Genomic DNA, 13374 nt, shown 5'->3' with positions numbered 1-13374 from the left:
TGCCCTAACTAGGACATGCCTGAGACTTCCTGTGTGGCATTAAGCAATAATGAGCATGGGCACTGACAGTTATACCTCTCCATTACTCATCTGTAGGCATTAGAAAATGAATTAGTGCTGTTGTAAAATTCAGGCTCTAAAATGTGTCATTTTTTTCCCCCACCATGGTACATTTCTGCACATTCTATTAAATACCTGGTCTAGGAAATTGTCTAAAAACATCTTTAGACTCAGCAAAAAGAAGGAGTGCCCACAGTACATTTACATTTTAAAGCACTGATATATATTTTATCACTGTTGTGAGCCCCAAATTCAGCAAGGGTTGAATCTATAAAACCATCAATTTGGGTTGAGAGATGAGAAGTAGATGTGAGTGACAGCAAATGCAGTTCAAAGTGGGCGTGTAATTTTAGAATTTCCTTGTTGCATGGGTAATGTTGCTAATGTTTCTGTAGCTCATTTCATTCTCATACTGAATCCTTTTACATAAAAATATTAAATTTATTTTATAGATTAAAGCCAACATCTTGATTTAGGTCCAAGAGAACCCAAGAGATAAGCTAGAGCAGATTATCAAACAGAGAAAGGTGTGTTATTTTGTGTAGTCATAAAAATTAAGTTATTGCATTTCATTTCTAAAATGTCCAACTGACTGTGGTTTCCATACTGTCGTGGGCTTCTACTTGATATATTACTTTTATACTTTGCATATACATTATTCTAGACAATAATTTATTATCTTTTATATAGTTAATTATGTGGTGGAGTTTCATAGAAGGGGCTTTATTTGGAGGTCGAAATGACTCTTACAAGTAATAGAGCTTTCTTATCTGTATGTTTAGTAGAGTGACATCTAGCCATGAGAAATTATTATCTGCAATGATAAGAAACTGGGGTAAAGTGAATATAAGATGTTTCCATAGACTTAATAAAAACACCACCACCACTTACAGCTGTGGTGATTCAAAATACCCCCACTACCAGAGTTGCTAACTAGTATTCAATACTGATTTGGGTTTTGTTTCTTTTTCCTCCCCACAGGATAGTTTTTAATGAGTAGCAAAATTGCCAGACAAAAAGAGAAAACTCAAGAGTTCTGAAATAGTCTCCAAACTGAATTATCAATCCTAAGTAATTCAGAATTAACTATAGTATACTTCATCATGAGGAAAGAATTAGTAGGAATTAAAATTTGGGCACTATTTTGTTCTTCTTACCTTTTTCACTTACACCTGGAAATAATATAGATAAAGTATTTAGAAGGTATTGGGAGAAAGAAAAAATTAAAGTTGGGAAAGAGTATACCAGAATGCTAGTTAATTGGTCACCAAGGGACTAGGAAAATAACAAAAAAGACTCAAGAAGAAAATAATATTCTCTCTTTTTACCCACAGAGTAACTTCTTACAGAACTTCCTATCTCTAACATTGCCAAAAGGAGGAAATAAACATCTTAGTAATTTGACTATTCTTTGGTTGAAGTTACTCCTAAATATATCATTTGGAGAAGATGGGCAACAGATGATTCTGAGGCTTGATGGCTGTTTAGACTTACTTACGGAGATGAGCAAATACAAGCATAAGAGCAGCCCTTATATTCCTCTTCTTATTTTTCATAATATTTGCTTCAATCCTGCTAATAAGCCCAAGATCCTGGCTAATGGTAAGTATTCACACACACACATGGAGACAGTTATACATGTGGTTATTCATACACTATTCTATTCAGATTATAACACAAAATAGTTTTATAAATCATTTGCCAGGTATTTATTAAGCACCCACTGTGTTCAAGGCACTGTGGGAGGCAGGGGCCATGGGAATGAATCAGGCATGCCTCCAGCCTTCCATGAACTGCCTGGAGTCTCCTGGGGTTAGCAGATCATGCGATGCCAGTGGACGTACTGGGTGCAGGAGGTAGCAGGGGAGGAGGAGCAGTGGGCATGGGCACTCTCTGACCTTACCTTCTACTCCCCTCTCTCCTTGCTCTTCCTCTGACGCCCTCTTGCTGTCTTTGAGCAAATGCTACCACATCAGTGTAGCCTTTCCAGAATAATGCACTAAAATTGTAACCCTCAACCCCTTTTTTCTGCCCCCTCGTTCCTCCCACTCACTCTCTTCTTTCCCAGTTTTATTTTTCTCCAAAGCATTATCACCATCTGATACACTATGTGTTTTATGTGTGTATCTGCCTGTTCCTAGTCTTCCCACACTAGAACATAAGCTGTTATGGGGTCATGATGGTTTTGTCTATTTTGTTTATATTTATCTGTAGTACCAAGAATTGTGCCTCAACTAGTGAGCACTCAGCAAATATTTGATGATTGAGAGAGATCCTGAGCAGGAAGGAGAGTTCAGGGTCCAAGATCAAATGGCGAAGTTAGCCTTACAGAGACTTCATTCTCTGAGTTGTAGGACAGATGGAGCAAGGTTGGTGAGGATTCAGAAAAATTTTGAAGCAAAAAGAGAGAATTGGAAAGATTTTTTCTGCAGCCATGTGCTATCTCTCTGAGGAATGTGTGAATTTCATGAGGAGAGAGTTTTATGAGGAGAGAGTTTTTTAAGGAGACATATAAATGGGAAAAAAAAACAAACAGGTGGGCTGTAGACTCCGCACAGCTGGTCTTGAATGCAGGCTCTGTGTGCTCTCACTCCAGCATCACCTGGGGCAGCTTCTCTGGGCCCAAGTTTTTCATCTGTAAAACAATCCACTTTTCTTGGTTTTGGTAAGAATCAGTTTATAAACACACATAAAGTTCCTAGCACCATTTCAGTTACATGGTAAATGTTTAAAATGTATTTATTCTCTTTTCCTTTCATGTTTTTCACTTACTGTTTTCACAGAGGCTTTTTTTCTATGAAACACAGAGTTTTCTAAGTGTATAAGAATGATTCTCTTTACATTTTGCTGTGTATATAGTTGTGATTCTGTTTTTCTGATAATTATTAAATTGATAGAAGTATTATGTAGAAAGATTTTAAAAGTTCATTGAGTTTTTGACTTATGTAAACTAACTATGGATTTGTACTCTGCGTTCCCATAGCTCCTTCCCTGACACAGTGCTCTCCATTGCTGGGGAATGTACACCACTGGTTTTATTTTCATCCTCTTCCCCTGTCTCTGCTTCAGTCCTCACGTTTCTGAAGTGAGGATAATAAGCAATAGGATAGTATGAGAAGCATCTGTTACCATTCTTGGTATATAGTAGCTACTCAGTAGTGTCTGATATTATTTATTCACCTTTCTAAGAATAAATTTTTTCTTTTGGGACTACTTACTGCAATTTTATTGCTGAGAAAAGTTGGAAAAAAGACAAGGTCTTAGGGAATTGAAGGAGAAGTCTGCATTTTCCACTTCTAAATCCCTCTGGATTTATTTTTGGCATTTCGTATAGTCAGCAGTGCTTTCTTTCCTTCATTGGCTTAAAGCAGATGGACAGATTTTTGGTGAGAAGGAGCTTCCCCAACCCCAGAGATCAGTGGGTTTTCAGGGCAGCAGCGAGAGAGCAGCCGTGCAGTTTCTGTGTGGGACTGTTAAGGGGGTGTCGCCGTCTCTGCCTCCCTTTCCGCTTGGGGATCCAGAGAGGAGGCCTTAGCAGAGCCAGGTGGGGCTGCATGCCTCTGGCCAGCAGCAGACATCTGGTTTACAGGGGCAGGAGTGGAGTGCGGTGAGGCTTGACCTTGCTGTTAAGAATAGATCCAAAGCACTCTTGTTTCTGGTAATGTCAAGCAAAGTCTCCTCTGAAAACAACGAAAACATGCTGGATAAGCTATATTAAAATTCATCTCAAAATAATCAAAGAACTGAAAAGATGATAGGAAACTTCCTGGCCATTTTTGATTAAAAACTTGTATCCAGTAAAGTAAGAAGTATATAGAAAACTCTTTTGCCCCAAGGATATTTGCCAATATCATATGCTTGGCTTTTGTTAAGGAGTGTCAAGGGGTGAGAGAACAGAAGTCACGGTGGGACTCATATCGGCCAACCTGCCTGTATTCAGCTAGACTTCCAAAGAACCACCCTCTTAAAAGAAGGATGAATCACAAGTAAATTGCTCCCGCAATCGTCATCCAGACAACTGTAGAGAAAAGAAAAAAAAAACATGAGAATGAACACCACAGACTGCCCCTCACAGGGCTCTGCACTCAAGAAATAGTCTCAGTGGGCCGTGAACGTGGTTTGAGGTGATCCTCCACTGATAGTGCCTCTGGGTGCTCATCAGAAGCAAACTGCATCTGGTGGATGAAAGACAAATTCATACTAGGCCTCAGGGAACCTCCTCAAACAATTTTTCAAAAGCATTACCCAGTGCAAAGTTAAAGATAACCAAGCACGTTAGAAGAAACATGGCAACATGAAGTAAGAGCCAGCAGAGGAAAAAAAATACCAGCTTCTCTGCCCAGATTTTAAATATTGGAATTATAATACACAGATTTAAAAATAACTTTAATTATACCATATTTAGATGCATAAATGACAAGTTTGAAACTATTTTCTGGGAATGAGAAATTGACAAGTTCAAAGATTTGAAAAGAACCAAACAGAACTTCTAGAATTTCACTGTGCAATATGATAATCAGCCACATGTAGCTATTTAAATTTAAACTAATTAAAGTTAAATATTCAAGTTGCCAGTCTCGTTAGCTACATGTGGCTAGTGGCTGTCTTATTAGACAGCACAGATAGAAATATTTCCATTATTGTAGGAAGTTGTATTGGACAGCACTTTTCTAGAAAAATAGCCAAAATTAAAAACTTAATATAGATATCTGGCAGCAAATTATGTATAACAGAAGACAGAATTCAGGAATTAGAAGATATATTAGAAAAATATTACTCAGAATACATCAGAGAGCTAAAAAGATAAGAAAGGGATAAAAGAATAAAAGTGCATAGCAGATGCAATGAGACCTTCTTATTGTATATTTAATGAAGTGTCCCAGAAGGAGAACAGGAAAGGAAATATTTGAAGAGATGGTGGCTAAAAAGTTTTAAAAACTGTTCTAAGACACTAATAAATTGATTCCCGAGACTTAGGTAATTCCAAGTAGATAAATAAAAATAAATTCATTGCTATACATCATAGTGAATCTACAGAAAAGCAAAGAAAAAAAGATGAAATGTACACTTGGCCTGAAGAAAGTAACTTAGAAAAATTTATTCAAGAAGAAATAGAAAGCCAAAAAGTCCAATAACTATGAAAGACATTGAGTTAGAAATATAACCACATAGAAAACTCTAGGTCCAGATGGCTTCACCAGTGAGTTCTACCAAACATTTAAGGAAAATGTAATTCAAAACATACACACAGTTCCAGAGAGTAGAAAAAAGGAAATGGTTGCTCGTTTTGTGAAGCTAGCATAACCTGGTTAGCAAAACCTGACAAGGAAAAAGAATGTTCTGGTAAATGTTTACTGACTCTCAGAGGGTGAAGGGTGTGGAATATATAGAAATTTTATTGTATATATATTTTATATACATATATAAATTTAGCTGGTACAAAGGATGTGTTTAGTGCAATAAGTGATACTCTTTATTAGGAATTCTGTATGACCAGTTGATTCTCACATAATACTTGATTTTTGCTGAACTCTTGTATCCATTGCCAATTTATGGTTGCCATTCAGTCACATGACAAATGGAATTGCAACCTAATCTCTTTTCCCAGTAAATTTATTGTCATTAAATCTGATAGTAATATACTGTTAAAACTATTTCTCACCACTATGCAGAATATATTAATAAAACTGGAACCTTTCAGCTTTACCACTAAATCAGCCTTGATTTGTAGCCTTTGTTGATTTTCATGGTGTTAATACTCTCACTATAATTGACAATTCACTATAACTACTAACATGACATCCCTAAACTTAAATCAATTATATTAGGAAGAAAGGTAATAAATATTCAAAACACATAATTTTCTAATTATTTAACTACATTTTACTATTATCTATTCTCTTAAGGTTATTTATATATTTATATGGGAGTTCATACCTATTTATTAAACTCAAATATGCTTTATGTGCTTTTTTGTCATATACATGTTATATTTCACAATAAAATGTGGTTTTTTAAAAAAGTTGATCCACTTGCGTTATTAGAAGGGGCTACTACATTAATTGACCTATATATGTGCTTTAGTAAAAATTTTTAATAAATAGTAACTGGTTGAAGGAGTTATGATATAAACTGAAATCATAGCAGTTATATATTCTCTTTGGGACAATATATAAAGACATCACTTCATGCTACTCACATGGAACACAAGAAATTACCCTCCCATTTGATGATGTACCCTAATGAGTATCAGCTGGCATCCATAACCTTATATGATAAATTACATCCGATAACTTTATGTGGCCTAGTTATGGGTAGGTTACGATACAGGAAAACCAAAGGGCCCCAGATAATGCAGATGAAGTGTTCAGGCAGTAGGGGGCAGTGTGGTAGAAAAATTACTGCACCCACCTTACACATTGCACAATGCAAGTTCACTTTATGGAGCAGCATGTGTGTGTGTGTGTGTGAAATATTTAAAATCCCTTAAAACTTAAAATTCAAATAAACAAAATTTTTAACTGTGGAATCTTTGACCCAACTAGTATTTATTATTCCCCTAAAATCTACTAGTGCTGTGGCTGGAATATTACCAGTGAGCCTACACAGACCTTGCCCTTGAACAAGTGACAGTTTAAATACATGCATTCCTGTGGGGGGGGAGGTGCTAATGTATATATAGAGCAAGTTCCCAATAACATGTTTCACCCTTAAGGATGCAACATATTTGTAAAATCACAATTTAGAGGAAAAATTATTTCAAAAAATTTAATGATATATAAAAATAAAATAGGTTCAAATATTGTTCTGAAATACCCTGACAATTTCCTTTTAACTAGCTCTGAATCTTCACTTAAAATGAGTAGACTGATGCAGATAATTAGTAAGTCTTGATTTCATACCCTGGCTAGCTTTGCCAAAAGTGTGTAGGCTTTTCACTTTTTCCTCTGATATATATACAAATTTCTCTAAAATATTGAGTCCTTTTTAGAAAGGATTAACCAGTATGGTATTTCTTGATTATTGTTTTATATAGTAGCCCATGTTATTGATGTTTGTAGAATCGTCTTTATGATTTCTCATGAACGCAGATCTGTTTTCTTGCTTACCAAAATGTTAGTTATAATTGAATAACTCATTAATATAACTGGTTATGTACTTATTTTTGTACTCTTTAAATGAACATGGCTTTGTTGAATTCAGGCCAAAAAATTAGGCATCTTCAGCTCACCATTCTATGCTTGTCATGAAAACAGTGTTGTGAGGTTGTCCTCCCATAGACCACATGGTGTCAGAGATTGACTTTGCCATAGTCTAGTGATACCAACTTTGTGTATGTATTCTAATGGGAGAAAAAGAGGGTATCTGACTGCTTCAATAGAAGAATATGGTGTAACATCTCAGACTGAGCTTTTTAAAAAATGTGTTTATTTTTAGAAAAAGTCATTACTGTGCTAGCTGGCTGCCTGGAAAGTGAGAATCAGAATGCTCAGAGGATTGGAGCAGCTGCACTTTGGGCTCTGATTTACAATTATCAAAAGGTCAGTTTTTAAAATCATTATTATACCTGTGGGCAAACCACCAGGCCTCTAAGGATGCATCCAAGGATATCAGAAGAGTAATAGCAAAAAAAAAAAAAAAAAAAAAAAAATGAAGTCAAAGACTGGTATTCCCTCATTCATCCATACAGTTGGTAATCCGTCAGTTGAAATGTTTTCATTTAATCATTTCAACAGGATGTCTCAGTTCAGAAGAGTATCTCTGTTTTAAATTTTTCCTGGTATTTTAATTGATTTGCCATATTGTTGCAATTTTAGTATAGATTGTTTCTTCTAAAAGATGTGTCAAGGAAAAATGCATCTTGAAGAAAATTGAATAACAACATTTCCAATTATATGATTCCTCTTTCTCTAGTGTATATCATCGCTGAGTTTTGAAATCAGCTCAGTTCTGGTAAGACTGCAGTCCAGAGCCTGCCCAGAGAAAACAACAGGCAGGGTTGGTACTTGTGTCTACGCTCTGCCTTTTATTGCAGACATCTGACTCCTGAGGGGAATACCCACAAGCATCCAGTGATTACATTAAATAGTAGCCAGATGACAGTGTTAGGATAGACAGCCATTTCCGAATGGTGTCCTCGCAGCCAGCTGTCCCTGTCTGTGCTGGTGGTTCTCCTCACTGGCCAGAGTCGCGTGCACAAGGACAGAGGCTGCTGCTGTCATTTTCACCTGGTTGTCCCAGAGTTTTGCGTAGGATTTGGCACTTCATATTCACTCAATAAATATTTGTTGACCAACTGGCCAACTGCTAATATTTGATATACTTGACCTGAAATTTGAAGTGTGAGGGAATATGAAATACTGAAACTAAGGTTGACTAGTTTAAAATGGCAAATTGAGATTAGGGGAAAAGGAGCAAAATGGAAGGGAAGAAAGAACATGGGGCAGTAGAGAAAGAATTAAGTTAGGAGGAGGAGTATATGGGTAGGGGGATTGGCACAATAGGATGTACGAAGATATTCTGTAGTTACATTATTGTATTTTGTAATATCCTGTTTAATACTGTAGTTAGCATCGGGCAGAATTAGTATTGTGGTATCCGGAGCCTTAACACATGGCAATAAATCTAATTAATGTATTGTTTTATATTATCTCTAGGCAAAAACAACTTTGAAAAATTCTCCCATCAAAAGAAGAGTAGATGAAGCATATTCCTTAGCAAAGCAAAGTAAGTTTCAATGTTAACACGTTAACTGCCATGTGAGTTGTATTTAACTCATGTTAGTTTTGAGCCTGGCCTCTCCTGAAGCATATGTAACTCGCACATCTCTTTACCTTGGGAGCCACAGCTATCTTTCAAGTTGCATATAACTCAGGCACAGAAAATATAAAAAATAACAAATTTTTCATAAAATTAGAAAGGATCATTTTATTTTTGAAGTTTTTATTCTATTTTCATAATAAAACATGGTGGTCCCAAGGGAAAAAAATTTTTTTTCTAGTGTGGCAATCAGTGTGTTAAAGAGATTACAGTTAAGCTTGGAAGCTATTAAGTGAATTCTCTGATTAATGAGATACTTGGACTAGCCACAGAAAATGACAGTTTTCTATACTATTTTACTAGAATGTGAGCTATTTTGTCAAAGCATTGTAAAATGTGCCAATATTTGGTCTGTGCTTTTCATTATATCATTTTTTAAAATAATAAAATGGTCTGCTAGAATAGATGAAGGTTTCATATATAATAGTTTCTTAAAATGGGTCTGTGATCTTTCTCCAAGTCATTTTATTCTTATACTGAATTTTCTTTGCCAGTGTCAACTACTATACTGAAGTGTGTTCTTAAGTGATAAGAACTGAGCCCAATTAGAATTAACCTTGAACAGAAAATTTTGATCTAACATCAGGAAGTTGAGTTACAGTCTTCCAAGAATAGATCCTATTGTCCCTCTATCCATGTTCTTCTGTGATCTGGTCATGATAGTAAGGGGATTTTCTTTTCAGAGTGCATTACTCATTTTAAGTGACACCAATTTTCAGTGAGCATTATTTTCTTAACATTTTTTATGCTAAGATATTGAACTGTGTCTTTCCTGTACTGTAATAGATCCATTGGTTATTAATTTGTGTTTTTATACTCTGATTTTTTTAAAAGCAAGGGAGCTTTTGGTTTTTTTTAACTGTGACTGGGAATTTCTGGAGCTAGTGAATAATTGAGTTACGTTACAGTTTCTGCTTTAGGAGGGCTGGTACATAAAAAAGCGATGGCATTCATTTAGGATTATAGCTAATGGCACCCATCATGGAGGCATATTTTTTTAATACTCTTTGGGTAAACCATTACTAAAAAAACAAATATAAATTTTGTAACTTTAATTGTTTTAAATGTAAAATTTTCTTAGAATGCTATTACACCAAGAACTTAAATAGAGCTTTACATTATACATAAATTCTATTGATATATGTTTGTGTGTGTATGTTCACTCTTAAGTGTAGTACTAAGTTTAATAAACTGGTATTTCCACATTCTTACTTTTCTATCTCAGCTTTCCCAAACTCAGAAGAAAACCTTCTAAATGCCTATTATTTGAAATGTCTTGAAAACCTTGTGCAGCTCCTCAACTCTTCCTGAGTGCCCGATGCTACACCCTGAAGCTGACAGCCACCAACAGGGAAGCTAAACTGGAAGCCAGCTTTGTGTAGCAGCTGTTACCTGCTCCTGCTAACTCTCTGCAAGGTGTCAATCCCCTTCTTCCCTATGAGCAGTAGAATTGGTGACACCCCAATGCTGTCTATCCATACACAGCAGCTCTTCAGAAGTAATAGCAGCTGACAAAAGGTGATGGTAAAAGGCATAGAAAGTTCTGGGATCATAAATATTTTTACCCTTTTCATATACAATTTGCTTTGTAAAAATCTTATTTAACACTTATTTAATAAAACACAATATTTTTAGGAACAAAAATTGACTAATAATTGCTGCTTATAGACTTTTATCTGTCTCATGAATATTAATTTTAGGAATTGAAAGAAGATATTATGTTCTGGTTTATTTATTTCTTTTCTTTTTTTTAATTTTTGACATAAAATTTTGGCTTCTGTCGATACAAATCCTTATTTCTCAAACCTTTATATTGTTCAGAGCATATACACTGGTAAAGGGATACACGTAGGTAAGTATGTTATTTTGTGAGTAGCTTTCTTATGCAAGTTTTAGTGATAACTCTTTTCTAAATGGCTTATAAATCAGTGATATTTTTAATTTTACTTTTTAGCTTCTGAAAAGCTGTGTAATAAAGAAGGAAGAAATGTAGTTGTGGTCATATGGGCCTGCGTTCAAATTCTAGCTCAACCCAAGACATCATGAAGAATAAAACCGTGAAAAATGCAAGAGAAACAAGCTCTGTAGAATGTTATATAACCCTCAACTAGTCTATAGTTTTCAACTGAGGACTTAAAACAAAATCAGTTCGAGTATTAATTACTTTCAGCTATTTCCCAACACTTTTGAAAGTAGGAAGAGGAAACTGTATCTAAGAAAAATAAAAGGTGAAATGTGTGTGTGTATATATGTGTAGTATATACATACATAAATATATGTGACATATATGTATGCACACATGCATACAGATGTACACATTTAGAAAAATGTTTCAAGCAAATTTTTTCCAACTGACTTAGGGTTAAATAGAAAAGAAAAAAATTCATACTTTTTATTAAATGCTGTTAGCAAATTTCTAACAGCAATATAATGAAATAAGTCATGTGATATTATTTAAGCTGAAAGTAGGAAGATAAAATATATGTTAAATATCCAAATAGAAGCAGATAGGTTTGTAATATCAAGGAATTACTATGATTAGACATCTGAAAAATGAATCTAGGAAGCCCAGAAATTTCTGAGCAGCCTAAGTTAATTTGAAGTAATAGATATTCCAATATTCTAGAAAACTCACCACTTCTAACAGTGGGAATGTTAGGAGTAATTCTCCCCTTTCTCTTGGTTTCTTATGTTCTATGCTATTTTTTTGGTACTTCCTTGTAAGCTTTCACTGATGAATAAATGATTTCTTTATAACTCCCACTTAAAGAGTTCTTTCCATGTCCCAGGCATTATTCTCAGAACTTATTATTTAATCTCTCTTCCTCTAGAGTACTACCATGATCCTTATGTTAGAAGTTAATAAATGGAGGCTCCGTGGTTAGGTAATGTGCTCATTGTCTGTGGCTGTTGAATAGTGAAATTGAGATTGGAACCCAGAATAACTGCTGTTAAGCCTGAATTTTTTTAACTGTGGTGCTATGCTGCCTCTTTTTAAACCCCCATTGAAATAGCTGTTGCTGTGTTTGGATCTCACAGATAAACCACCATTTTTCCACAAAAATCTGGTCTCTTCAGGGAAATGACCCTTTCCTTTATGGGTCATTGATTGATTTATTCACATATCAGAGCATGTGGTGCCTCATCTTTTTGGAACCAGGAAGAATCGTAACTGCTTATTTTCCCTAGCAGTTTACAGTAGTCCCAGAAGTGGAGATTTGTAACCTAGTAGTCAGAACCATCCAGGAATGCTACCCGCTGAAGCCCAGGAGGACCGCAGACTATGGAGAAAGAGGAGGGGTAATGACTTCAGGAAAATTGGCACTTGTGTCAGTCGGCATCTGGCAACGTGAACCTCAGGAGCACGCAGCAGTCCACATCCTGGACAACGGTCCTTTCCATCTAAGTCTCTTCAGATTATGTCCTGTCAACCAGTGGGGAAGATGTTTAAGCAGGAAGCCCTGAGGTGACTGATCCACTATGTCAGCAGCTGCCATGCCTCTACCTTGGGGACCATCAACATCAGAATCCCCTGGGATGTTCGCTGAAATGCAGATTCCTGGGCCCACTGAACCAGGCCTGTGTCCAGAAGAATTTTTAGCAAACTCCCCAGGTTCTGCCTACAATTTGAGAACCACTGATTAATTCCCCTGATTTTACAGAAAATGACTTAATATCACTTAACTACTTAGGAATGAAATTGGGGCTTGAATCTGGGTCTCTTGAATGCAAATCAGGTATTCTTTCTTTCACCCATGTCCCAGTTTATGCAAAGATCCAGAAAATAGGTGGAGGGAACTAGTTCATACTTCATGGTCTCCAGTTTTTTCCATTTCCTAGCATTTTTGGTTGGTTGGGTTAGTGTGTGTTTGTGTGTTATAGAAGCACATAAAGCCTATGCCATTTTAAACATAAAATATAGGCATTGATGCTGAGGCTTCTAGATTTAAGACCTTGAGCAGTTTGGGAAAGGAGGCAGCCATTTGTTTTGAAAACAGGAAACTAGTAGGAGAATAGAGTTAGCAAACCTTAGTGAGAGCTTTTGCACTCTTTCTAAAAGCACTTTCAGAAATGAATAGCTGGTTGTACTTCTCTTTGGTCTTCTGTAGAGAATGGAGCGAAAAGTAGAATTTTGCGTATTTAGCTCCAGGTCACCAGTTTTCCTTTGTAGTGTTAAATATGCTCATCATCTGTAGTCATTTTCCATCATCAGTCTTTGGGGCTGCACTTTATTCCCCGTTTCGTGAGGTTGCTAAGGTCCCAAGTCTGCTTCTTTGTCCCGACCAGCGGGGCATACAACGCAGGGGTGCGAGGAGGACTACCTGCTGCTGGTGAAAGAAAAGAGACAAGAGACACACAAAATGGGGGCAAGACAAGATTCTGATCAAGCCCCAAAATTTTATTGCTGGGTGGCTGCTTATATGCACTGTAACGGGGGAGGGCAGGAATAAGAACACGTGGCAGCTTCTGATAGGAGGAAGGGCGGTGATGTGA

General features: G+C 36.2%; 1 protein-coding gene across 2 annotated transcripts in view; it reads left to right on the top strand.

Moving 5' to 3' along the window:
- RTTN (rotatin) overlaps positions 1-10519 on the top strand; it is a 139611-nt gene extending 129092 nt beyond the window's left edge. The window contains exons 46-50 of one of the 2 annotated variants that reach the window (XM_045527475.1): positions 1395-1662; positions 7498-7601; positions 7975-8058; positions 8718-8787; positions 10174-10519. In XM_045527475.1, coding sequence (XP_045383431.1) covers positions 1395-1662; positions 7498-7601; positions 7975-8058; positions 8718-8787; positions 10174-10262 — 615 coding nt within the window. In that variant the 3' untranslated portion in view covers positions 10263-10519. Of the gene's footprint in view, positions 1-1394; positions 1663-7497; positions 7602-7974; positions 8059-8717; positions 8788-10105 lie in introns of both variants that reach the window. The other variant, XM_045527477.1, reaches the window with a different exon arrangement.
- Positions 10520-13374: the final 2855 nt, after the last annotated feature.

The sequence above is a fragment of the Lemur catta genome, chromosome 16 (assembly GCF_020740605.2).
Source record: "Lemur catta isolate mLemCat1 chromosome 16, mLemCat1.pri, whole genome shotgun sequence".
Classification (NCBI taxonomy): Eukaryota; Metazoa; Chordata; class Mammalia; order Primates; family Lemuridae; genus Lemur; species Lemur catta.
Note: the sequence above shows the minus strand (reverse complement) of the source record. Positions and strands in the feature narration are given on the sequence as shown.